Source organism: Euprymna scolopes, chromosome 6, assembly GCF_053919585.1.
Source record: "Euprymna scolopes isolate OS-2025 chromosome 6, ASM5391958v1, whole genome shotgun sequence".
In the NCBI taxonomy this organism is placed as follows: Eukaryota; Metazoa; Mollusca; class Cephalopoda; order Sepiida; family Sepiolidae; genus Euprymna; species Euprymna scolopes.
The window spans coordinates 157,695,190-157,721,722 of record NC_136487.1 but is presented as its reverse complement, the minus strand read 5'-3'; the positions used below and the strand labels follow the sequence as shown (position 1 = coordinate 157,721,722).

General features: G+C 32.7%; 1 protein-coding gene across 8 annotated transcripts in view; it reads left to right on the top strand.

Annotated features, from left to right (window-relative positions):
• Positions 1 to 26,533, top strand: part of LOC145278079 (uncharacterized) — a 220,741-nt gene that overhangs the window by 103,477 nt on the left and 90,731 nt on the right. For all 8 annotated transcript variants that reach the window (XM_080130342.1, XM_080130343.1, XM_080130341.1 and 5 more), the window contains 3 exons: positions 18,372 to 18,455; positions 21,398 to 21,534; positions 24,818 to 24,968. In XM_080130342.1, coding sequence (XP_079986468.1) covers positions 18,372 to 18,455; positions 21,398 to 21,534; positions 24,818 to 24,968 — 372 coding nt within the window. The remainder of the gene's footprint in view (positions 1 to 18,371; positions 18,456 to 21,397; positions 21,535 to 24,817; positions 24,969 to 26,533) is intronic.

Here is a 26,533-nt window from a genome sequence, read left to right as displayed (position 1 = left end):
AAGATATAACATATGAGAAATATTTGGAATCGACAAGTCTTCCTTTGCTGTTATTTCAGATCATTTGAAACCATAGCAGCAAGTTTTAGTATTCCTCCATTAACGCCAGATGTTTGGGGGAAATATATATGAGGGAGTAAGAGATAGTTGCATTTTATATATAGTGTGGTAGATATTAGATTACAGGTACTAAATATTCCCAAATTTCATATAATATCCATTAATATATTTTAATAGTTTACTACTAAGCTCTACTCACGTGTTGAGCACTGTTGAAATACTGAAAATCTATGCACAATATATATCATATTATTATACCTAGGGCTTATGTTTCAAAATTGTATTTTAAAAGAAACTAGCCTGGATGCCTGGTATTTGGAGGTGTGTGTTGAGCAAAAAAAAAAAAAGTGGTTGTAGGCAGGCAGGCTCGAACCTGTACCGCGAAGGAGGAAAAGAATGTGAAAAAAAAAACAAAAAAAAATACATGACATCTTTGCTGTTGCGCCCATCACCAATCCATAAGGGACGAATGTTTAAATTAAGGCTAGTCAATCGAAAAGAGGGGACGATTTTTTAAAATATTGGCGAAAAAAGCGATCCCCTCCTTGTAGAAAAGTGCCCAGTGGAGGGTGAAGGAATTAATGTTTTTAGCCAATTTTTCGATATTTGTCGTCCAAAGAGTCGAGCTTCAAAATGATACTGATCTTGTAGAAGATCTGTCACCTCTGTTGAAAGTTTAAGGTGAGATTTAGATTATAGATTGTTGTAAAATTTTTGAAGGAATCAATTTTAAAGCATGTGAAATCTTGTACAATGTCGGCGTAAATCTACTTTTTTAAAAGTGAGTTATAAAATTTATACAAATAAATCACTCCAGTAAAAAATGGCTGCGAGAGACTTCCAGTTTTCATACAAGCTAATCTAGAATTAAGAAAATAAACAATATTTTTATATCATATGAAAGGCATTCCAGAAGTAATTCTTATTTTTATTCCACGCAAATGGATCAGAGGGGGGATTGTAAATTGCTTTGTTATGATGACTGAACTTATGCATTCTTGACCTGAAAGTTTAATCTCTCTGTTGCAGATATTGACAGTATAAGATTCTAAGAAAGCAATCCCTGTCATGGACATGCGTTAGAAGCAGTGATGTGTTATTGAACTCTTGGCAAAAGTGCATTGAGAATGATGGTGACTATGTAGAAAATAAATTCTGGAACACAAAAGGTCACTCGTTTTAATACTGCCATTCCAGTCTTCATAGCTCTTCAATGTTTTGAGTTTTAAAAAAATAGGAGGCTTTACTTTAGGAACAACCCTCATATTAGAAAGCACACTCTGGATGTCCATGCACAATCATTGTTTATTGCAGTGCATTGAAAATAGTAGTGACTGTGTAGAAAAATAAATTTCGGCACACAAGTCATTCGTTTTAACGATACTACTTCCATCTTGGTAACTCTTAAATTTTTGGAGTTTAAAGAAAGGTTTTACTTTTGAAACGACCCTTGTATAATATCATTTAAAGATATATTACAATTGGAAGGGAAATTCAATGTCTTTCTTTTTTTGCCAGCTCATTACACTATATTACCATTTTTAAAAAAATTTATAATATTCAATTTTTAGAGTGGGACCAGCATTGATTGCTCCAAACCTTATTAATTCAATTCTTATTGTATAATTTTTAACTTATAAGTAAAGTAAAACCTAAGAATGTCAAGTACGAACATCAAGTTTATGATAATGTTGTAACTGTTTGGTAGAACAAAAAGAAAATAGTTATTTCCCTTGAATAAAGAAGGAAGAATTATTACCCTTGGATGAAAAAGCAGGCCCGCCATGATAATTTGAGAAGTAAACAAAACATGTCTTGCATCATAGACTTAAATCATCACATATCCAGTGGCTCTTACCTTTGCATTTTGCTCATTCCGCCTGACAATAATCGCCGACCTCAACACTGTGTGTCATGGATTTCTTTTATCTTCTCATCTGGCCGTGTCATCATTTCTCACATTGGGGACACAAATAGGTTCACAAGTGTAAAGAAATAAAACAACTTAGAACTCAAACTCAAGAGAAACAAGACTCCAACACATTCTCATAAATTGGTAGGGCCCTCTGTGCGCGTGTGACACCATTACAGAAAACGACCTTTTAAGCATTACAGTTCACCTATACCTTGGGAGGGGGGGGGGTCCAATAGTATCACACTGTCAGACTTTAATCATCATACATCCAGTAGCTTCTACCTTACTATTTAATCTGTAAGTTGTTTAAAAATTTGTCTTCATCCATTGATCATTTATGAAACTGATGATGTCTATCATCAAACGTAACAATGACTCCCTTTTGATCAAAATTAAATATATTACTCTGAGTAATATTTGATTATGGGGTGTCTATCTTTATTTCAAAGTTAAAAATACAATAAAATAAAATTGTTCAGTGTGGATCCAGACCCTAAGATATTAGTGTTTCCTCTTCAATCAAAAGGAACTAGTATTCTGGATAATGTAGTTTTAGAATATAGGTATGGTTATAGGAATTTATCTCCCAACTACAACTTTATTACATACTGCTAGGGGTTTCCCAGCCTTTCCTGGTCATAAAATATGCTTTAATATATTTTAAATCATGCAGATTTTGTATTCATTATTACAGAGCCAATGCTGTATTGAATATGATATGGTATCGAATATATAGTACGAATTTCAAAATATTTACAAAAAAAAAAAAAAAAAAAAAATGGCTTGGGTGTCATCAGCTAGACTCATAAATTTTTCTATTACTTTTGCGCATGTGCAAATTCATTCACAGCTTGAATTGGCTTAACGTTAAATCTTATCCATATGTTAATAGCTCACTCGGTTGAAATTCTTAATGTTTTGATTTTAACTGTTGACACCCAATCATTTTTTTTCTTTTTTTAATCTTTTGAAATCAATACTATATATTAGGTACAATATAATATTAAATACAGAATTATCTCTTTAATAATAAATATGAAATTTACATGAATTAAAATTTATTTAAGCTTATTTTACGACTGAGCAAGGCCAAATGCTCTTTACTAGTGTCTATAAATTGTTTGCCTTGATTTCGATCATGCTTTGAGCAATTTCTTTCTTGTTTTTCACAATTTGTCCGATTTAAGATCTATCTGTAAATTCAACATCCTTAGTCTAGAAAGATTTCCCCTTCATCAACCAAGGACAGAAAGAATTAAGTGTATTTTCAGAACAGATACTACACTTTGCTCTCAACCAAGTATCATTAGGCATCATTTTTTTTGTTTCCAAATATAATTAAAGTTATATTTATCTTTACAACGCTCTTGCATCTCTATATAAATTGTTTGCCCTGGCAATACATACATGCCTTTTTCTATTAAGCACAACCCATTTTTTTTTTATTGTTGTTTGACATTTATGCAAGGTTTGTGTTCAGTTTAAAATCTACTTGAAATATCAGCATTTTTATATTGATAAAAAATGTCATTACAAATGTGTTTATGTGTGATGATCTTAAAGCATTTCTGGTCTTGTCAAACACATTGTTCAGCAATTTATATGCTATGTTTGTTTTTTTTAATTTTATGAAGCCTTCACAATTGTATATCAGAAAGATTATGCATTTATATATTAGAATAAAAATGAAAATATTTTTATCAGTACTTGTGTATAATCTTACATATCTGCATATGTATTTTTTAATTTTTTTGTTTGTTTTTTAATAAAAACAAATAAATTTTTAATGTTATTCTTATTATAATAATATTCATTAATCTGTTCAGAAAGGTTGTTAACATATGAGTGAATAATTTAAATTAAATCTCTGAGTACATTAGGTGTTGCTAAGAATTGCTGTGTATTATTTTGGCAATACCATGCATGTCAGAAAATACAAAACGGCTACAAAGCAAAAAATATCTATGGGCAGCAAAGACATTTCATTTATTTATAGTTTGTCTACAACAAAATATAAAGGTAAATTAGATAAAACATAAGACTTATATAAATGTGTTATCAGTGATTGTATTTATGTATAATCTAACATATCGGTATAAAAACAAAATTATTTTACAATTAGAATATTTGATAGTAATTAAATTCTCTGATTATATTGTGTATTGCAAATAGTTGCTGTGTACTGCATTGACAATACAACATATGTAGGAAAATACAAGACAGTTATCAAACAAAACATCTGTGGCCAACAAATTTGAACATGGCTTTGTGCATTCATTGCACCGGCCATGATCACTGTCTACTTGTTGTGCTGGTCCAAAATTGTTGCCCTTTTCAATCAGCCCTGTAATAACGGAATTCTCCTTCCAAAACAAAAACCACAAGTCCAGTTTATAAATAAATAATAATGTTTATTCATTTATTTATTTTTAATGTTGCAAGTGGTACTCTCCAAGGTTGAATGACAGACTTGCAGATCTTTGCCTGACCAGATCAAAACACAAGTCTTATTACAAAGTCAACTGCCTCTGTTGAACATTCAATTTTAACTCCTCCTCTGGAAGGAAGACTCTGACCAGTTTTATTGCCCATCTCCTGGAATCTTTTTTGGATTTTGTTAGCATGATGAATATTTGACTACTCAAAGATTGAGCACTACCGAAGATAACGTCGAGGCAGAATTTTCCATGTTTCATCCTTGTGAGGACTCGTCAGGTGAATGCATTAGCATTATCCTGACGAGTCCTCACTAGGATGAAACAGAAAATTCTGTGTAGCTAAATTGCCATACATATTTTCATAACTTACTATCTAGCTCTATTCATATATTGAGCACTATTAAAGTAAATGCTAAAAATTGATATATAAAATATATCTCCTTATAAAATTTTATGTGGATACATGAAATACCAATATATATATATATATATATATATATGGATCAGATTGAACTGTTTATAATACCATGCATTCACATATATATAAACCTCACCTGTCTGTTTAAATGTATGTATACTTGTATGTCTCGCAAAAACTTGCGACAAAGGCAACAGATTTTCATGAGATTGAAACTCGACCCTTCAGACAACAAATATAAAAAAATTGGCGGAAAACATTAATTCCTTCACCCTCAACTGGGCACTTTTCTACAAGGAAGGGTCACTTTTTTCACCGATATTTTCGAAAATCATCGCCTCTTTTCGATTGTCTAGGCTTAATTTAAACCTACGTCAGTTCTGGTTTGGCAATGTGCAGAACAGCTAATCTGTCAGTTTTTTCACATTCTTTTTCTCCTTCGCGGTACGGGTTCAAGCCTGTCTGCCTACTATCTTTTTTTTTTTTTTTTTTTTTTTTTTTTTGCTCAACACACACCTCCAAACATCCGGGCAACGCCAGGCTAGTTTATTATAAAAGTCACTTTAAGTGTGTATTTTGCAAATTTTACACAAACATAATTTATATTTCTGGCAGTGTTCTTAGATATGTTTTGTACAGAAATTCATCTGATAAGTATCAAAAATAAAAAAAAAATCCGATCTTAAAAATAGTTTTTCTTCTTATAGAAAAAAAAGAATTTTTACAGGTGAATATTTTATATTACACTAGCCAAGAGAAATTCTTCTTTTTTTATCTATAAGAGAAGAAAGACTGTTTAAGATCATCAAGTCCAAATATCAACTGACGTAATATTGTAAACAAACATGGACAGAATTTGATGAATAACATTGTCATTATTTTTTTTAAAATCTTTTTTGCGAATTAGTCCACTGGGTCAATTATTTCTCATAATCTATAATAATCAATAGAGGATTGATTCTATAATAATGCATACACAATCTGCAAAAATTAAAATATCATGTTTAAGCATATTGTATGACTGGGCAATGCCAGGCGGCCAGCTAGTATAATCTATGACAAATTGAACTGTTTATAATACTATGCATTCATATATATAAGATCATATTTGTTATGTACTCTTTCCTTAAACCCCACTTGCATAACAATAACAACCAAAGGCAGGACACTCCAAACAAACTTTCCTTTATCTCAGACAAGGAGAGATAACTCAACTGTCTTGACTTGGAGATTAACAATATTGACTGCTTGGTTGTCACATGATTTGATACTCCGTGCAATAAGAAAAAGCAGCCCCAATACATAATCTCCCATTTTATACATAATGATACAAATTGAATTAATTGTACTACTAAACATTATATTAATAAATATTGGACGCTGTTAATTTTTTTTTTTTTTTTTTTATGCAGAAATGGCATCTATTTAAGATTTTGGGATTCTCATGCATTTATGTAATAAAAAAAAATGTACAGTATATTCCGTTTTTTTTTTTTTTTTTTTTTTTTTTTTTCTCCATTCTTACATGTTCTCATTCTGCAATACATTGTCATAAGTTGAATGGAATTAGTGTTCAACAGCGCATTGAACTCTGTTATTGAAAACCCAAAACTTGTCTCCACAAAGATACGGTCTCTTTTGCAAAAGACCACACTAACATTTTTGGATGCCAACCTGACAATAAACTTTGTCTGCATGCAGGTTAACATAAGTTTATAGGGAGTAAGTAGAAAATGGACTTTTGGTTCACTTTACTTCCATTTCTCGCTTTCTTGATTTTATCCTTTTACGGTCTATTTTGCAAGACCAGACCAATATTTTAATAGCTTAGCAAATGGATTGCAGAAATGCAAAACTTGACAATATATTTTTCTGCACGCAGAAAAAGCTTTGCGATAAATTTACATGCATTGCTTTTAATGAAGCTCTGCATTCATTTTTTTTTTTTTTTTTTTTCGAATTTAACATATAAAGTTGTCCTGTTGGATTTTTCATGTTGGATCTTCCCTTATTTTGCCCTTTGATCCTCACATTTCATGAGTGATGTTTCTGACACAGGGGAAAGAATTGCTGTTGACTGGGTTGGAATCTATCCATCTAATACTTATCAGTGGTTAGTTTTTGACATTGAAGTAATATTTTTTTTTTTTTTTTGCTTCTCACATAAGGTGGCTTCATGCTTTGTCTTGGTCAATTTTCTATTAAAAAATAGCAATACATGTAACAAATCGATATTTGATTCTGACTATCGATCGCTTCTTTTTTATTTTTGTATGTTTTTTACATTAAAAAAGTGTAATTTGCTTAAGTTTCTATCTAAACAAAATATTCTGACAATCTATATATCTATAAAAGTGAAATTGTCTGTGTGTGTGTACACATTTCCCTACCAAACTACTCTGTCAATTTTCAGTCTACAGACTTAAGATTTGATATAAGGGTATTGAGATTCAGGAAAATCTTTTTAATCAGTTTTCGGCCGGAAATTTGGCTGTCACGGGGTCAAAGTTCAACAATTTGACATTTGAAAAGTCTAACAAACTCCTTCGCCAATTGTGGGTCTAAACACTTGAAATTTTAGATGTAGGTTACTTGGACACGAGTCAAACTTTTTAATATATTTATATACATATGCACATAAAGTTATGAACAGTACATCGGGCCCGAGCAAAGCCGGGTTGAACTGCTAGCTTTGAATAATCTAAAAGCTCAAAATATAAGGGAGATAATTCATATGTTAACTTAAAGGTAAGGATAAGTTATCTCACTTACATTTCAAACTTTTTTTGTTTCTTTGTGACTTAGATTTTTTTTTTTAATTAAAAAACTTAGACTAAAGTGAAAAATGATTTTAATGAATTAACACCGTTAGTATGGTATGTGCCCTCTGTCTTGTATATTTTTGTTAATATATATGACAAAAACATGTACTTCTCTCTCAAGGAGGAAGTAATGCCTGGGGAGATGGTCTTATGACAGTGGTATAGATGCTACATTATCCACCTTGTTTAAAAAAAAAAAAAAAAGTTTGGTATCATGATCATATACTACAAGGAGGAGGTAATGATTGGGAGGATAGTTTTATGAGAGCAGAAGAGATTCTAAACTGCTCCTCTCTCTTCTAAATTGATTATTGAAAGATAGTTGATTAGTCTGAAATTGTTTAGTTAACTGAATAGAGCATTGAAAGATACTAATGCTATAGTTTCGGCTTCTCTTTTCTCTTCCCTGCAACCTCTTTCCCACAGAATAGACGTTGCGAGCCTGTCTCTGCTTTATCGTTATTTTCATGGCAAGTGCTCATCTGAGCTTCAACCCCCTCGCCAAACTTTCACGAAAAACACTCGTCTGGCCAAAACCACTATTAATAATTTCCCACACTCCTTGTCTGTGCCTAAACCTAAATGTAGATTCCATGAATAAAGCTTCTTTCTTAGAACTGCATGCCTGTGGAACTCTGTTCTGATTGCCTACTTTCCAGCTAACTACAATCTGATTGTCTTCAAGCCCAACGTAAACAAGTTCTTGATGAACCGTCCCCCTAAGTAATCCGATTTACAAAATTCCCACTACTTATGTTTACTATGCTATAATCATATTGACTAATGTATACCCATTAACCCTTATCCTTGAGTGGCCTCCGGGCCTTGATAAGTGGTGATTCCTATATTAAAAAAAAAAATACCAAATCTCCACCATTAATAGAAGAAATATTTTTGCCTACCTATATGCATACATGCTTAAGCTAATCTTCTTCAGGCCAAGTTGATAGAACGAAAATAAAAAGGAGAATGGTTTTGATAGACACTATGACTGGAAGTTTCGCAGATGGTGATTGGTTTTAATTTTTTTCTTAAAAAAAAAAATTTCTTTCAATATATCCTTTTATCTATCTATAAATGACTTTGTCTTTGAGGAACGGTCTCTACCAATCTACTGTGTCAATTTTTGGTCTGCAGACCTGAAACTTGATATATAGGGGATTTGGGTCTGTAGAACAAATTCAATTTGGTTTTTAGTCTGTAAAAATAGCTGCTAATAGGTCATAATTGAAAAAGATTGAAAATTGAGAATGTAAGTCGACTAAACGTGCACCTTCTATGCATGCACAAATATACATTTATATGGTAATTACAGTTAATTTTTATAAGTTTTGATATCCATCTGTTGTTAGTTCAGATGATAAGGCTGGAAAGTTATATTGTTTGGTTTCGATTCTGGCTGATTGCACCCAAGTCATATATTTTTTAAACTTTTGAAATCACTACTATATATTAGGTACAATATAATAATCAGTAGAGTATTGGTTCTATAATGATGAATCCAAAATCTGCATAAATTAAAATATATCTGAGCGTATTTTCCAACCAGGCCATGCTTGGCGAGCACTACTATATATCGGGTACAATATAATAATCAATAGAGTACTGGCTCTATGAAATCTGCTTAAATTAAAATGTATCTAAGCGTATTTTATGACCGGGTAACATCAGGCGGCCTGCTAGTTACTAATAAAATTAGTTCAACAACAATTAAACGATGCTGGAAGAGTATCGTGTTTTAAAATGTGCACGCATTGAGATTCTAAAAGAGTGCGTATGTCAGGGAAACACTACATCTTTTTGATTTCATTACTAATATATATATATATATATACATATATATATATATATATATATATATATATATTATACAAACATAAGAAATTTTATATTAAAGTCGCATAAGAAAATCTTGTTTCGACCTATCTAAGCAAATTATGTCTAACTTTCAATGGCAAAAAGAAAGCTCAATATTTTCTACATGGAAAAAATAGAGCTATAAACTATGAAGATTCAAAGATTGAAAACAACATTTAAATTGTGTTTCAAACGAAAAAAGTTCCAACAAATCATTTGAAATCATCATCCAGTTTTGGTATTTAAGGTGCCGTGGGTGTCCCGCATTCTTGGATCGACAACATTAGACAATATCTCATGCCTGCTTTCCGTGCAGTTCGATCTGTAAAGTTCATACCAGTCATATTGCAAGCAGTCAAGTCACTTTGTATGTACTCAAGTTAAATTTTCTGTGGTCTTCCACACATTCTCGTACCTGTTATTGAGTTAATATAAGAGGTAGCAATCTATACATGGCCAAACCACTTGAGAAGCTGAACGCATAAGTCATCCAAGATTCAACTAATACCAAGCTATATATTCGCCTAATCATGGTCATCATGCTGAAATCGCTGCAAGTCAGAAGCATTTCAGGCCCATATCTCACTGCCATGCAAGATGGCGGAATGAACACAGGCCGAAAAGACCTTGCCCTGAGTCTTGTCGCAAACACTATAAGCATTTAACATGTAGCTCAGGTAACAGAATGTAGTTTCAATATTGAGTGAGGAAGCCATCCACATTTCTAACTACCACCGTCCAGCCATCTATTGGGAGAGCAACATCCAGACATCAGTGATAAGCATACTCCGAAAAACAACCAGCTACCCAGCAAGGTTACAACACTAAATGCGTAAAAATAATTGGAGTGGAGAGGAGGGGGCTTTTGTACTTTTGGAACCCTATTTAAATGCTTTTTGAAATCTTATATATAAAGAGCAAACAGTTAATAAAGCCTGTTAAAAAAAACACTTTGAAAAAGAGTTAAAAACATATTTAATCTGAAAAGGAAACACTTGATAAGTGGATAGTCTTTAATCCGTGGAGTTTTGAAGAAATACTTTCCTTCTCATCAGAGGGTAGGAATTAGCAAAATGCGGGATTGGATTTTGCATACAAAAGTATTTGATGAAACTGCAAGGATGTCAAAGATCTTGCTTGATAACAAAAAGTGAAGCAGAGAGAATATGGTGAAGAAAAAGGTGATTTCACGTGAATGGATAGTCTGGTGAAAGGTAAAATGACGGTAAAATCCAAAAATATAAATCCAAGAAAAAGAAAATTAATTGAATTTCCATTCACACAAGTAAAATCCAAGGAAATCACGTAATTGGAAGATGGTCCAAAATAATCCAAAAGGCCGAAATCCATGGAATAAAAAAAAAAATTCCAATAATATTAATAACAGAAAAATAAGATATGCATTTGACACAGCTGCCGAGACAAAAAGTAATTAAGAAAAATCAGTGAAGAAGAAAAAAAAAATAAAATGGTGATAGAATTAAATATAAAATAGGAAAACAAATGTCAAAATGGCTCAGACAAAATAACGTTAAAAGGCGTAAAAAATATAGGGCAAAAAAGGTCAGCTGAAATGTACAGGTTATTACTTAAGAAAATGTCAGCAAGAGTTATTAAAAGACACTAAATGGAAAAAATAAATCAATAAATGATAAATAAAATACCGAGACATAATGTAATTAAGAAAGATCAGTAAAGAAGAGAAAAAAAAAAATATATATATATATATATATAGGGGTAGGACAAAATAATAGAAACACCTTGCATCAATTAATAGGTGTTTTAAACCTATTAAAATTGAAAAATTACAAAAATGTTGGTTTCATGTTTTCAGCAAGGTACGAGTCTTTCTAGCGCGGTCCCAAGAATGTCTACAGGGCCATTGAGAGGAAGAAATGCACTGATGCAAGAACTTTTTTGCTCAATCTTTTTCCAACACAGTGTTTTCATTATTTTCTATAACCTCTGCATATATATTCATTAGATACAAAATGAACAGTTGTCTATGAATGACTCATAAAGTTCCTTTCGGGGGGCCATTTTTTCTGTGGAAAATGCATAAAAACGTAAGTATTGTTTGTATTATTTCGACTATTATTCTCATCTTGATTGTTTTTTGTTTTTTTCCACAACGTTTCAGCTGATGTAACTTCTGACTGTCTTCCGGTGCATTCACACTTAATAAATCCGGGTTCATTACGTTTTTTTTTTATGTTTTCATATTTTTGATATGAGGATTGATGAAAAAAGGAAAAGAAATAGACTTGGCATTATTTGCGTTTTGAATTTCTAACGGCTATGTTCGTTGGGAAAGCAAAAAAAAAAAAAAAAAAAAAAGAACATTTTTCACCAATAACATCCAGTGTGAAAGCACCTGAAGATGGCCGGAGGTTACATCGGCTGAAATGTTGTGGAAAAAATAATCAAGATGAAAACAATAGTCCAAATAATACAAAAAGCAATTATCACGCCTCATCTCAAAAATATACAAACAGCATAGTGTTTATTATCTATATATTACTACGATAGTGTGTGTGTTATTTTCTGTGTCACGCTTACACCAGGTCGTTTAATTGTTATGTACTTCCATTTCTTGTCAGAAATAATTTTACCAAGAATTCTTCATAAGATTTCGTTTCGGTTTCGATTATAGCTGATGGCACTTAAGTCATCTCTTTTTTTTTTTTTATAAATAATTTTATCAAGAATTCTTCATACATTTTATTTCGGTTTCGATTCAAACTAATGCACCCAAGTCATATGGATATTTTTGTAATTTTTTTTAAATTGCAACTTTATAATATATAAAAATAGATATAACATTAACTCTTTAATAATATATACGAAATCTGCAAGAATTAAAATATTATATTTAAGCATATTTTACAATCTGGCGTTGCCTGGCATTATTGCTATCTTAGCTAAATACTTTTGCGGTTTCAATAAAAAAGCTACAATAAAATCAAAACGTCTTCATTTACACTGAACATCTACAGAATGCAAACATCAATATATTATATATGAATGAGTCTCCTGTGGAAGTTCCACAGGCCCCGCTAGTTATTATTTATTTATTTTTATTTTTTTGCTTGAGGATTTTCTTCCAGCAATGATCTGATCCTTTGATGAGCTGCATAAAAAATAAAAGATCCTTATGTAATTATGTGTTTATTCCTATTTGTTCGTTTCTGCACGGTTATCTATGAATGGCTGATATGGTTCCTTCTGGGAACTGTTTTCTGTGGGGAAATACATATAAAAGTTTTCTGTGGGAAATACATATAAAAGTTTTCTGTGGGAAATACATATAAAAGTTTTTTTTGCTTGAGGACTTGTCTTCAACAGTGATCTGATAAGTTGCATCAGTTAATTATGTGTTTATTATTGGTTGCTCGTTTCTGCTTTTCTACTTTTGCAAACGACTTCATGGATCTTCTATGATTACCACTAATGGTGTGCTGTCAGTGTGTCTAGAATGTCTCTTAATTCATGTAATGGTGATACATTTCCAACTTAAGTTTTTAACTCTTTAAAAACTTTGTAACCAAAAGGTCAAATAACTTTTAAAGGTGGTTTAGGTCGTGTTAACAGCAATTTTTAATCTAGACTTATTTTCTAAGTGAGAAGCTTGGGGATTGGTCCGAGGAACGTGGAGTTGTTAACAGTGCCTCACCCTATCTAAGAAAAGAGGAAGTCGACCATGTTTTAACCATTTATAATCTCTTATCCCATGCTCAGTTCACCTAAGAGATGGCCTCTGATTGAGTAAGCCAGAAAGGAAGTTAAATATTTGCACCAATCAGCAAAACTAAGCAAAGATTAAAAAAAAAATCATATCAACTGTTGTTGCTGCTGATTAATGATTACTGAGTCTCACTTATTCATTTTGTATAAATCACATGATTGTTTTGTCTGCATTTGTTTCTCCAATATCTTTCTAGTTAGAAATCTTTCTAGAATGACATTGGGAAAGGCACCACATGAAAATTGCTAACATTCTAAGTGAAAATGTTTCTGTGGAAAGAACTGGATTTGAACTTGGTACTTTCAGGTTGTCAGTCTGTGTCATTAGCCACTGAATCACCATTACTTCCTTATCACTGCTGCTACAGTTTTATTTCTAAATTGCTATAGATAGCTTTTGTCGTTACTCTTCATTTGTTGTATAATTCTATGGCATGCCATTAATAATTCTGAAATATAGAAAATAAAGATAATATTGTTACTATAGTAAAAATAATGTACGCCTTAACGTATCCTATGCACCGTGTATATATTTTGTGATTACTACGGATATTTACAGATCTAATCACACTGATTTATAATCGATTCTGTATTTCTTAAAACTTTATTGCTTAATAAAAAACATTTTCTGTATTAGGTTTTTCCAAATTTTGAATAAAATGTTATAAAACCTTTATCTCTGTTATATATTATTTTTATTTTATTTTTTTGATCCTTCATAATTTGTGTATTCATTCTTTTGCAGACTGTTATCCTTATTTTCATAGTTGTTGTTTCACCATGTTTCGGGACACTCATCCTCTGGCCTTCTTCAGGTGGTTAACTGCTACGAGATAGGAATGCTGACTCCTGTAACTGCGAGATAGGAATGCTGATACTAGTAATTACTGCCTTCCATAGAAGAAGGCCAAAGGATGAGTGAGCCGAAACATGTTGAAACAACAACTATGAAGATGAGGATAACAGTCTGCAAAAGAATGAATACACCTTTATCTCTGCTTCCATGTTATTTCTTTTTACATATTTTTTGTGGATCGCAATAAAAACAGGAGATTGTATTATCTTTGAGGAGAGTGTGCTGTTACACCTTGCAAACCAAATTTCCATAAATGTCTGCTTGAGTTCAACTGGCACCTGACGTAAACTGCTGGAATATACAGAATGTTAATACAATTAAAAAAAAATCATTTTGCGTCAGTTTCTGCTCAATGCCCTTGCGGACATTTATGAAAATCTGGTTTGTAAGGTGCACCAGTACCAAAAGTGAATCTTGGCTTTACTTTCAGCAGCCTTGTAACTTTCACTTCCCTTATTTTGTCCTTTAGTTCTCACATTCCATGAGCAATGTTTCTGACTAATGGGAAAAAATTGCTGTTTTGTAGGTCGAATTTATCCATCTAATATTTATCATTAGCCAGTTTTCTTTTACCTTCAAGTAGTATTTTTTTTTTTTAAGCTCCATCTATCAAGTAGCTTCATGCCTTGTCTGGAGCGATTTCCATTAATACCCCAAAAAACAATCCATATATGGCAGTAACATCTTATGCATCATCTAAAAATAAAAAAAGATTCTTACTTGGGACATCTCTCAATTAATTTATTAGACTTTTTCTTTTCTTTTTTTTTTTTTTTCCACAATTGATCCTTTTTATCCTCCAATAAGCACAGAATAAGAACACCAGACAAAGACAGTAGAAAGTAGACCATAGGTTTTTAACTTTGAAGTAGTTTTTTAACCTCCTTACATCAAGTGGCTCCATGCTTTGTCTGAAGCGATTTCCCTGAGAGAAAAAAAATCTTTAATAATTTAATACCAAACTCTTTGAAAATTGTTGCTTCAGAAATAATGATGTATCGGTTATGCTGTGGATAAAATATTGCAAAATATAACTCTGTAAGAAAAAGTTTAGTCAAATTAACAGAAATTGTAAAGAGCACTCTAACTCTTCAAAAATGGAGTTCAAAATGCTCTTTCTGTAATGCAACACGAAACGAAATGTACATTGCAATACAGATAAGAATTGCTTTGCCATGTGGCATGTTATATAGTCAGATCTATATAACTGGTGTATATAGCAGTTGTAACGCCTACAGAATTTCTAGTCGCCAAATGTGTACAAAATTATATACACTCGGCTAGTTTTTTTTCTTGATTTTTAAATTCACTACAACAAATCATTTAAATTAAAACAATACAATTTATTTACACTTGTCGATTCAAGGCAAGAGCAAGAGCAAACCGTGTGTGGAGTCTGTGCGGGGCAACTCAAATATCACTCACTACTCAGCAGCTCTCGACTGTGTTCATCTTTGTGTTGCTCTCTTATATTGACATTCTTTCAATTTGGAATGTTCATTGTCTTTGGTTGATATTCCAATCCAGGTTAGAATGTAGGACGCCCCATTGTTTCTGCTTTAGGTCATTTTCCAGAACCCCAACTCTCAATTGGAATGTAGGTTGACGTCATCACTCAGAAATCTGCTGATATCTGCCATTGCATGTGTGCACATACATCTGATATTTTTCAGTGTCGCCCTAGCAAATATTCAACAGGCATAGCAAAGGCTGCCAGAGGTGATAGGAGAGAGATCCATGCAACAGAGCGCACCATAATGAGCAGCTGGCAATATCATTTGAGTCGTGTTTCTTTTTTTTCTGATCTATTAATGGTTCACAGCCTGTTTTATAATAGTGTTTTCTTTTTTTTGTTGTTTTTAGAAGACTTTTATATTGCAAGGAACAATTAGTGTTCTATGTTCATATTGTTATTTAACTCACATTGTATTAATTAATTTATTTAACTCACATTGTATTAATTTAATTCATATTGTTATTTAACTCACATTGTATTAATTAATTTATTTAACTCACATTGTATTAATTTAATTTTAAATATAATTTATCATACAACATTGTATGCAGTTAGTGCTCCTTCAGCATCCGTATACGATTGGATAATTCCATGTCAAATCATCCATGGTTAAAATCCATATCTCCAGATTTTGTTATAATTTAGACCACAAATAGACAGCATAAAAATCTAAGAAATCCTAAAAACTTTTACAAACTAGGTTGTTACTTCTCACATAAGGTATTTCTAAACCATCACAAAAAAGACGTTGATTAGACACTGTAAATGAACAAAACAAGAACTTTTTACCATTTTTGGTGCATTGGTACTTCATAGTGTCTTCATGAAGTACCAAAAGAAAACAAAATGGTGCCATATTAGCCACATCATTTTTTGCCCCATATATGTTCATATGTGAAAAATACCAAAATCTGATTTTAAAACAAAAATTACATAGAAGACTAAATTTCTGAGTAAATCTGATGCTATTTTCGTATTTCTCAGTTCTAAAAACTATCCTGATTAAAATTTCAGGGTCACATCATTTCCCAACCTGAAAATAATCAAGAAAATTTAATTAAAATGTTTGTGCAGCTCGTCTACAATGAAAACTGAAATAACATCAGTCGGTTTTGTACTTACTCCAGCATTGCTTCCAGTAATCCTGGACTTCTTGTTGCCATTTGATTTAATCTATTCCAGTTCCATAAAAGTGCAGTTGGGAATTGTGCAACCTTTGCTTGACTATAGAATACTGACACAGGCAAACTAGTAATGGCTATCCAGTTACTTGAGACTGAAAAGAGGCTTTATGTATTTATAATTATAAAAAATTATCAGGCAGATTTTCAAATAATAAATCTGCCAAATCGATGTTTAATTCTGACTAACTAATCATCTTTTACATTTATAACTGTGTATTATTTGTTAGAAAATTCCAGTTGCTTTCATCGATTGCATATTTTATCCAGTCAAATGAAAATTTCAGTAATAGAAAATTACAGAGATTATCCATTTGTTACAAGGGACAATTTCAAAATTGCACCAACATATCATGAGGCTATAAAGTATTATAATGGCATTAAGGTTCAATTTTTGCTATACATAATTACATTTAATTTTTACAGCGATTTTGCTGATCTATCAACTCAGTTAAATAAAACTGCTAGAGGCAGAAATTGCATTGTATATAATTGGTGCTATTTATTTATATTCTTTATGATCATGATAACCAAAAGTACTTGATTATCTTTATGGAAAAGTATTACCTTAACATCAAGTGAAAAATCACTGTTTCCTCTACCAGTACTCCACCTTAACTGCCATGCTCATTCCGGTGGCCTTCTATATCCAATGCATCTCAGATAACTTAGCGTGACCTCACATGGAAATACTTTGCAAGACCAATTGTGTCAGTGTGGAGGGTACGATCACCAGACACCAACATCACTGAAGTGATTCCTTGTCAAATCATCCAGAAATTTTGAATTTTGAAAACCATATTCTTAAATTTTTTTTTTTTTTGTAATTTGCATCATACAAACTAAGGAATCCTGAAAATTTGAACATGTAACTCTATCTATCTCATCAGGATCACAGTTGGCGTCATGTGCAATTTGCTGGATGTACATGAATCTAGGTCGTCCTATGCTCGTGCACCAGTGCTGTGGAGTCCACTGCAATATATTTTTCATCAGCTCGTTTGCTTCTCTGGCAAATCATAGACATCACGCCCTGATGGTAGTAGATATGGCAGGTAGGTTGCCATAAAGTTGCTGCTTTGTGGGATGATCTTTCCAAGATATATTTAACAATGTTCATAGTATACGAGTGTATGTGCAGTTTAGCTTTCTTTCCAATCCCTTGGTGCGTGTCCAAGGACAGACTCCATCATTACTCTGAAGAACTACTTTTTCAGTTTGTCAGCCTTGAAGCCCATACTGACTACAGCTTATCCAATACAGCCCATACTTTGTAACTCCAAGAGGTTTCCAATTTAAAGCATTTTTCATTTTGTGCAATTCTGGTATCTGATTGGTTCAATCATTATCACTCCTGACTATATAATCATTCAAATCTTTGTGATCATACCCTTATATTATAGCAAAAATATTGAAACATTATATAATAAAATCAAAATTAAATTTTTCATAATGTAAATTTTTACAAAAAGAACAGAAAAACGGGTTGTTGTCATTCATTGATATTTTTTAAGTTGATATTATATCATTCAAACTTATGTATTGTACATTCATATGATTTCAGGATTTTGGCATCGACAAAGGCTTGTCGGAAAAGATTATGAACATTGAGAATTTGGAATATGAAGTAAGGGGTTCTTTGGAAAAGGTAACAAACTTTGCAGATTTTTATTTTAGATGCAATTATTGTTTTGTTAGAGTATGGTTAACGTGTTGTCTCACTGATACCTTCAGCAAGACCTGGATACTTCACCCACCGTTTTCTCTGCCATTCATATTCGCTAAAAAGAGAATCACCCCACTATAACCAAGAGAGGATTATTATGGCTGCTGACCAATGCTTTTAAGATGATTGGTCTCAGCAATGACAACAAATGCAAGTTCTGCCACAGAGAAGTAGAGAGTGTGAGCCAACTGTAAGTTTCAGCTACTGTACAATGTGATATGAGGTGCCTTCAATAAGTTTCCAGACTTTTTGTATAGCCATTTAAAATGCTGTGGACTCTTGAAAATTCAGTATGTTATTGCTATGCATGTTATGAAATGCCTAATCAATTTTTATGATTTCAGGTTTAAATGAACAGGTACAGTCGCAATTGGAATACATCCTATTAAAGCCTGATTGCCACAGGTAGTGAATTTCAAAAATACAATCTGAATGTGAGGACACTTTCGGAGAACGATATGCAATAAAATTCTGTTTTAAACTTGGAAAAAATGCCACAGAAACATATGGAATGCTTCAGACTGCTTTTGGACCATCTTGTATGAATGCAGCATCAGTTTTTGAGTGGCATAAAGGATTCAAGGAAGGCAGGGAGTCTGTAAGGGATGATGAGAGATGTAGGAAGAGTAATGAAGTCAGAACACCAGAATTGATTGGCCAAATAAAGAATTTTATGAATAAGGACAATCAAAGAGATAAGTGCACAGGTTGATGTCAGTGTGGGAACTGTACATACAATTATTCGCGAGGAACTGAAGATGCAGGAGATTTGCGTGGAGTTTGTCTCATGGGTGCTCAACCCTTGTCACAGTCTATTTGACCAGATGAGCATTAAGACAGTTTCTCACCCTACCTATAATCCAGACCTAGCTCCCTGTGACTTTTGGTTATTCTCTAAAGCTTGAGGAAAACCTTAGAGGCTGTCATTATGAGACAATTGAGGAGATGAATGAGGCTGTGACGAGGGTCATTGACACGTTTACACAAGAGGACTTCCATGAAGCTTCCAGAAGTTGTTGGAATGGTACAAATGCATTGTAACCTAAGGAGATTACTGCGAAGGGGACTGGAGTTTCATGTGTGTACTAACAATGAAAGTGTCCATGTTACAATATTTGTCGTATAATGGGGTATGATTCTGCACAGTCGGGAGATTCTATTTATAAATGATGCTGCTAGGAACTGACGAATCGAATTAATTCACGTTCTGCTACTAACCAATCAGAAACCAAAATTGCTCCATAAATATTAAACCTTTCTGTAGCAATTTCACATATGTTTTTTTTTCGTCTCGACACGGAAGAATCTTTTGCACTGTGGATTCCAACTCAAGGACTGTCTACTGCAAACCAGTCAACTGACGGGACTTGTGTAGAACAACGAACCATCGGAAACTGTTCTGTCTACTGCAAACCAGTCACCTCTCAGTGTTACATGATAAAGGGCTGTCCCCTTTTCATGTAAATAAAAAAATAGGGAATTAGTTAAATATAAATATGAAATATGATAGTCAAGGATTCGAACTTGCGAAGCTAGATTTGGAATTGAAAATTCCAATCATAAGTTAAAATAAATACAGAATGTTATTGAAATAAGGAATGTGGAATTGCAATTGTTTAGCTTACATATCTGTTATTGGAAAAGGAATGTAATGATGAAATTTGTTTCTGTGAAAATTAAGGAATTTAATCATCAATTGAAATTGTAAACATATTCTGTAAAGAGGTTAATTGAGAAATAGGTTACTGAACTCGAGGTCATGTCAAATTTGGCAACGTGATGCATGTCATCCAACGTGCTTTATGAGCACATGTTTAATCATGCAATGACGTGATGAGTTCTGAATATAGGTAGAGTTTTAGATGCAGTCTGGGAGAAGAGGAGAAGAGTCGGGGAGAAAGAGCCGAGAGAGAGAGGTCAGAGACGGCTGCTGACGTCAAACCTTGGAAGCGAAAGGAGAGAAGAAAAAGCCATGTAAAGAAACTTTGAATTCCTCGAGCGAAATCATGGACCGGTCATGAAATAAAGGACGTCATCATCTTTGTGTATCTGCGTCTTCGTGTTGTGATTCAACAGAAAAGGTATTGTCCATTTATATTATAAGAACTTTGTGAAAATCATCATCTGAAAAATGGGTAAGAAATATATGTATTAATATTTATAGAAACACTCCTGTTCATACAGAACTGTCAAACGTATAAATGCCAAACGCACAAACTCTCGGTCTATCTATCTATATATCAAATCTCCTCTCATTGTGTATTAACATGTACAACAAACAGGAACATCTTAAGTCATATGAATACTCAACACATGAACACTCCTAAGACTGTCTCTAGATAAAACACTAAGACTCTTCTTAAAACGAACAACAATACAGAATATACGTCATCTTAATAACATCAGGACTTGTGTAGAACAATGAACCATCGGAAACTGTTTTGAAACTAAACATGGCTTACACTTCTAGAGTCCATACAAAAAAAAAGGTCTGGAAACTTATTGAAGGCATCTTATACGTTTCTGCACCTAATCAAGAACACACAAATATGTAACAGTACTCCATACATGATCATTTGTAGAAGTAGAGAATACTCGGGTGTGAGAAAGTATTTAACGTGATAGAGAAAACCAACTTTACAAGTACTAGAAAGAGCAGTGGATCTACTGTATGGATGCCAAGAAAGATTTGATAAGGAAGAAAGAGCACAAAGTTTCAGAATTGATTTCTCAAGAGCAGAGTCAACCATGAGAATCTCAGCAAGAAAAGGGGCATGCCTACAATTAAGATTAAATGTTATTGCGTTGTTTATAACTCTTAACCTATACGTAATAAACAGATTTTTTAATTCTTTTATTTCAAGGATTTTGAAGGTACCCTGTCTTTGAAGTCATCAGGTCGAACTGAAGGAATTGGAAAGATAAGTCCTTTGCTTGGTGGGGATGTTGATAACGACGAAAGGTTGATAAGAGCTAATCTGGCTGCGGCTGCTGCTGAAAGGTAAATAAAATAATTTAAATAGATGTTAAATAGTGTTAAATTTTTTTTTATATGAAGAGTGAAAAAAATAAAACTTAGGAGGCCTTTAGAGTGTTACTGAAAGCAACAAATAAAATCAGAGAATGCCTCCAGAACATTACTAAAACTAAGTTTCTTGATTCCTATAATAACGAAACTTGCTGGGAACATTGGACTACACCCCAATGTACTACAAATCAATCAAAAATGCTGTAAAAAAAAAAAAAAAAAGTAAAGAGGATTAAAATGAAGTTAACCTAACCTAACTGAATTATGGGCATAGAAAAGTTTAGATTTTGTGAACTTTAGATCAGAGGTTGTGATTTTAAATAACACCATTTGCTAGAATCTTTAAAATCAATATTGTTGCGTTGAGTTAATTGCATATCAAGTCTCGTGACTACAGCAGTACCCAATAAACCCTAACCCTAACCCTAACCCAATAAACCCTATGTCATTTGCAAACCATGCTACAGATCTTTTTTTTCTGTCACTTTTCTGTGGTTTGAATCTCATTAAAATGTTGCAGGGGTTGGGAGGGGGGTATCATTCTCAGATCATTTTTTTTAGTTCATGTTCAAAGAAAGGGAGATAACTTATTTTAATTTTCTGGTGTTTTTGTAGATTGGTTAACTTTTTAAATCAATGCATTTCATGTTGAAGTTGGTATAAATTACAAAAAATTACGAAAAATGATCCAATAAAAAAATAATAAGTAAAAATAGAATTTATTGAATTATCGAGTTTTATTGTATGTTTTGTTTTGTTTTTATAAAGGGGGCACTTCTTATCAAAGCCCAGAGGCCACTCGAGAATAGAGGTTAATGAGTATACAGTTAGCAACAGGACAATATCGTAGTAATCGCTAGTAGTGAAAATTTGGTAAATTGGATTACTTAAGGGGACGGCTCATCAAGAACTTGTTTACGTTTGACTTGAAGACGACCATATTGTAGTCAGCTGGAAAGCAGGAAAACGGAACAGTTCCACAGGCATGCAGTTCTAAGGAAGGAGCTTTGTTCATGGAAGCTACGTTTAGCACAGATTAGATAAAGTGTAGGGGAAATTATTGATAGTGGTTTCAGCTAGACAAATGTTTTTTGTGAAAGTTTGGCAAGGAGGGTGAGAATCATAGATTGGAGATCCGATGAGCACCTGCCATGAAAATAACGATAAAGTAGAGACATGCTCACAACATCTCTTCTGTGGGAAAGAGGTTGCAGGGAAGAGAAAAGGGCATCTCCCACTAGGCTACAAAGCCTATTTTGAACTGTCAAGGTGGGATAAGCTGCTTCTAGCAGCTCCTGCCCAGATGTTGCAACAGTACTCCATCCTTGAACGTACTTGAATCTTATATAGGTAGAGAATTGCATCAGCAGTGAGATATCTACTGGAAAGGTAGAATGATCCCACCATTTTTTCAGTGACTTTGGCAACAGATTTGATGTATGTGTTCCATTTCAGATCGAGAGTAAAGGTAAAACTCAGAAGCTTGTCAAAACATGGAGCCTCATCAAGACGAGAGCTATTCATTTCAATTGATAGCAGACAGAGATCAGAGCATTGACGATGTAAAGATAAAAGCTTGGTTTTAGATGCATTAAAATTAACCAGCCATCTCTTCTCTTTCCCCATTGTACCTCGTGCTCAAGATCAGAGGAGAGAGAATCAGAGAGAATTTGGTCATTTACAGCCTTTGAAGTGTTGCCATAAATGGTAGTGTCATCAGCATAAATGTCTACAAATGATCTTAGGATGTGATTTGTGAGATCATCGTAGATCAGGAAGAGAGTTGGGTCCAGGATGGACCTCTTAGGGACTCCAGCATTAATACTGTGAGTTTCTGATTTCTGCCCATCAATGAAATTATCAGACAGAAATGACTTAATAATTGAGATACCATAGCTGGAGATCTTGTGGAGTAGACATTTATGCCATACCCTATCAAAGACCTTTGATATGTCAAGAGCAATTGCCCTTGAAAGGAAGTTTGCGTCGAAAGATTCACTAATCTTATGAGATATAACCGTTAGCACATCTGCTGTAGATCTAGCAGAATGGAAACCATATTACATGTCACTAAGAAGGTTATTTTTGCCAAGGTGGTTGATTACTTCCTTATATAACACAGGCTCCAACAACTTACTCATGACGCACAGGAGACTTATTTGTCTGTACTTAGAGGGAGATGAGCGATCACTTGAATTCTTAAATACGGAACATACTAATGAGGTTTCCATAGTGTTGAGAAGCAATTCTCCTTAAGACAACGCTTAAGCAGCTTTGTATGTATGGGAGCTAGTTCTGGTTGAAGTTTTTTCAATACTATAATTGGAATGGGGCACAGTTTTTAGGATCAATTCTGACTTACCTCTCTTAAAATTATTTTGAATTAAGGGTCTGCCATTTTTACACAAAAAAAAATCTCAAGGTAATTGTAGATGATTTTTTTTTGTTAAAAAATACACCCAACACATCTACTGGATCATTTTTCATAATTTTTTAATTTTATACAAATTTTGACATAACATGTAAATATGTAATGTTTTCACCTGAAATGTGTTGTTTTAAAAGATCACCAATCTACACAAGCACCTACTTTCTGCTTGTATTTTGTAAAAATTTAATTGCAAACATTTTTACATTTATTTTTTATTTGTCCAGGGCAAAAGTGTAACATATTTCTATTAAAGCCTCTCTCTCTCTCTCTCTCTCTCTCTCTCTCTCTCTCTCTCTCTCTCTCTCTCTCTCTCTCTCTCTCTCTCCAGTTATCTCCCCTCTTTCTTCTCTCTGGACATATACACAGACAATTGTTTTTTATTTTTTTGTTTTTTTTTAAGATTCCTTGATAAAAAAAAACAAAAAGCAGTTACTTCCCCTTAGTACATAATTTGGCTGGAAAATCGACTGATGAAATATGCACCAGTTTTGGGTCGAAGAATGAATAATAATGTTTTCCTAAATTTTAGATATTATTCATCAATGTCGATCAAGAAAATACTCTGTGGGTGTTTATTTTATAGTTTTTTACTTTTACTCAGACATGCAATTATACACACAGACAACTGCCCTTATTATGGTTAATTAGAACAATTAAAATGGATTTTTTAAGGACATATCCCGAAACATAAGAACTATTTTTACTTGGTATTTCGTGTGATTAAAATATCTGAAAAAGTTTTAGAGAAACAAATGCTGATTAATTCAGCTACCAAATAATATTAAACACTTCAGTTCTTGAATGATTTTTTTTTTTTTTTTTCAGACGAGCAAATCTGGAATCTTCCAAATTTAAAAGTGAAGAAAATGAAGACGAAGAGAAAGAAAAACTGGAAAGAAAGAAAAAAGAAGCCATTGAAGAATTGCAAAAACAAATTGATGAAGAAATCAGAAGAACAGAAACCGAAATGAGAAAGGTCAGTTCTATATCAAACATTTTATTTTCCATCATAAAATTTGGTTGGCTGAGAAGGCTTCTTGTAATTGTTGAAGGAACCAGCGATAGCCACGACTAATAGCCCCTCGCCTGAGAGTCCATCCTTCAAACTCATTGGCTTAAAATTCACAGGTAACATGAACTGGAATAAATATATTGAAGACATTGTAAAGGCTACTGCAAAAAAGGTGGGTTCTCTCTAACATGCTAGAAAATTATTCACATCTGAGAGTATTCTGTATCTCTACAAAGTCACCATTTAAGAAAAACAGAAATGAAAAAGGTTTGTTTCATTGGTCAGTTCTATATTAAAAAATGCACAGGATGTATTTCCGATCATAAAATTTGGGTATGTTTAACTTTAAATCGAAAATACCTGTAGAACATAACATTTTTGCTTGATTGTTGACATTTATTTGATATGTTTCTACCAGGATTTGTTTAATTTTCATTTGAGCTTTAATCAGGAGTGTGAAAAACTTATGGGCAGCCATTTTTATTCTAAGTCAAGAGAGTGAACACTAAGTTTTTTTTAGTTTTTTTAACTAAAACGATTTAAAATAAATTTAAACACAAATAAGGTAAGAGTTGTGCCTTTGGTAACATTTATTTGTTGCATTTTTTTTTTTTCATCTCTTTTTTTTTTCTGTTAGTTACAGTAACAAATGCCCGAATCTCATTCTTCTTAGGATGAAGGGGTCTAAGTTCAAATGTAGATATAATTTCTTTTTTAATTTCTTCTCCCTTTATGTATTTTATCCAAGATTTTGATAAACTTATCATGAGACTGCTATCTATGTTGTTCACTTGTTTTTAAATAAATTTAAACACAAATAAGGTAAGAGTTTTGCCTTTGGTAACATTTATTTGTTGCATATTTTTTTTCATCTCTTTTTTTTTTTCTGTTAGTTACAGTAACAAATGCCCGAATCTCATTCTTCTAAGTTCAAATGTAGATATAATTTCTTTTTTAATTTCTTCTCCCTTTATGTATTTTATCCAAGATTTTGATAAACTCATCATGAGACTGCTATCTATGTTGTTCACTTGTGTCCAAAGTGAAGAAATGCCATTTTGACTTTTTCTACCATCTCCCAGCTAAAATCTTTTTTGTTTGTCTGGTGTAGATTTCAAAAATAACTCTTAGTTCCTTATTTTTTCGTCATTATTTGGCTAGATTTTATTTATTTCTTGTCCCCTCCTCTCTCTCCGACCTTATCTTTCTTCTTTCTTTTGCAATCTGTTCTCTCTTCCCTCTATGAAATATGTACGTGCTATTTGCTACAAATTTAATGCTAAGATGCAAGTCATTTTATACCTAAATGTAACTACCTGGCAGTGTAATCGTTTTATTTTTAAAATTTTATTTGTTGCAAATTTTTAAACATACAGAAAAAGAAATAAAAGTTTAGATCTAACGGATATAATTCCTATTATATAAAATATAAAATAAATTATAGCAAAGTAGAACAATAACAGATGAAAATTGGCCAGTCAGAATCAAAGTTTGATATGTCAGCTTAAATGTTATTTAGGTCCAACATA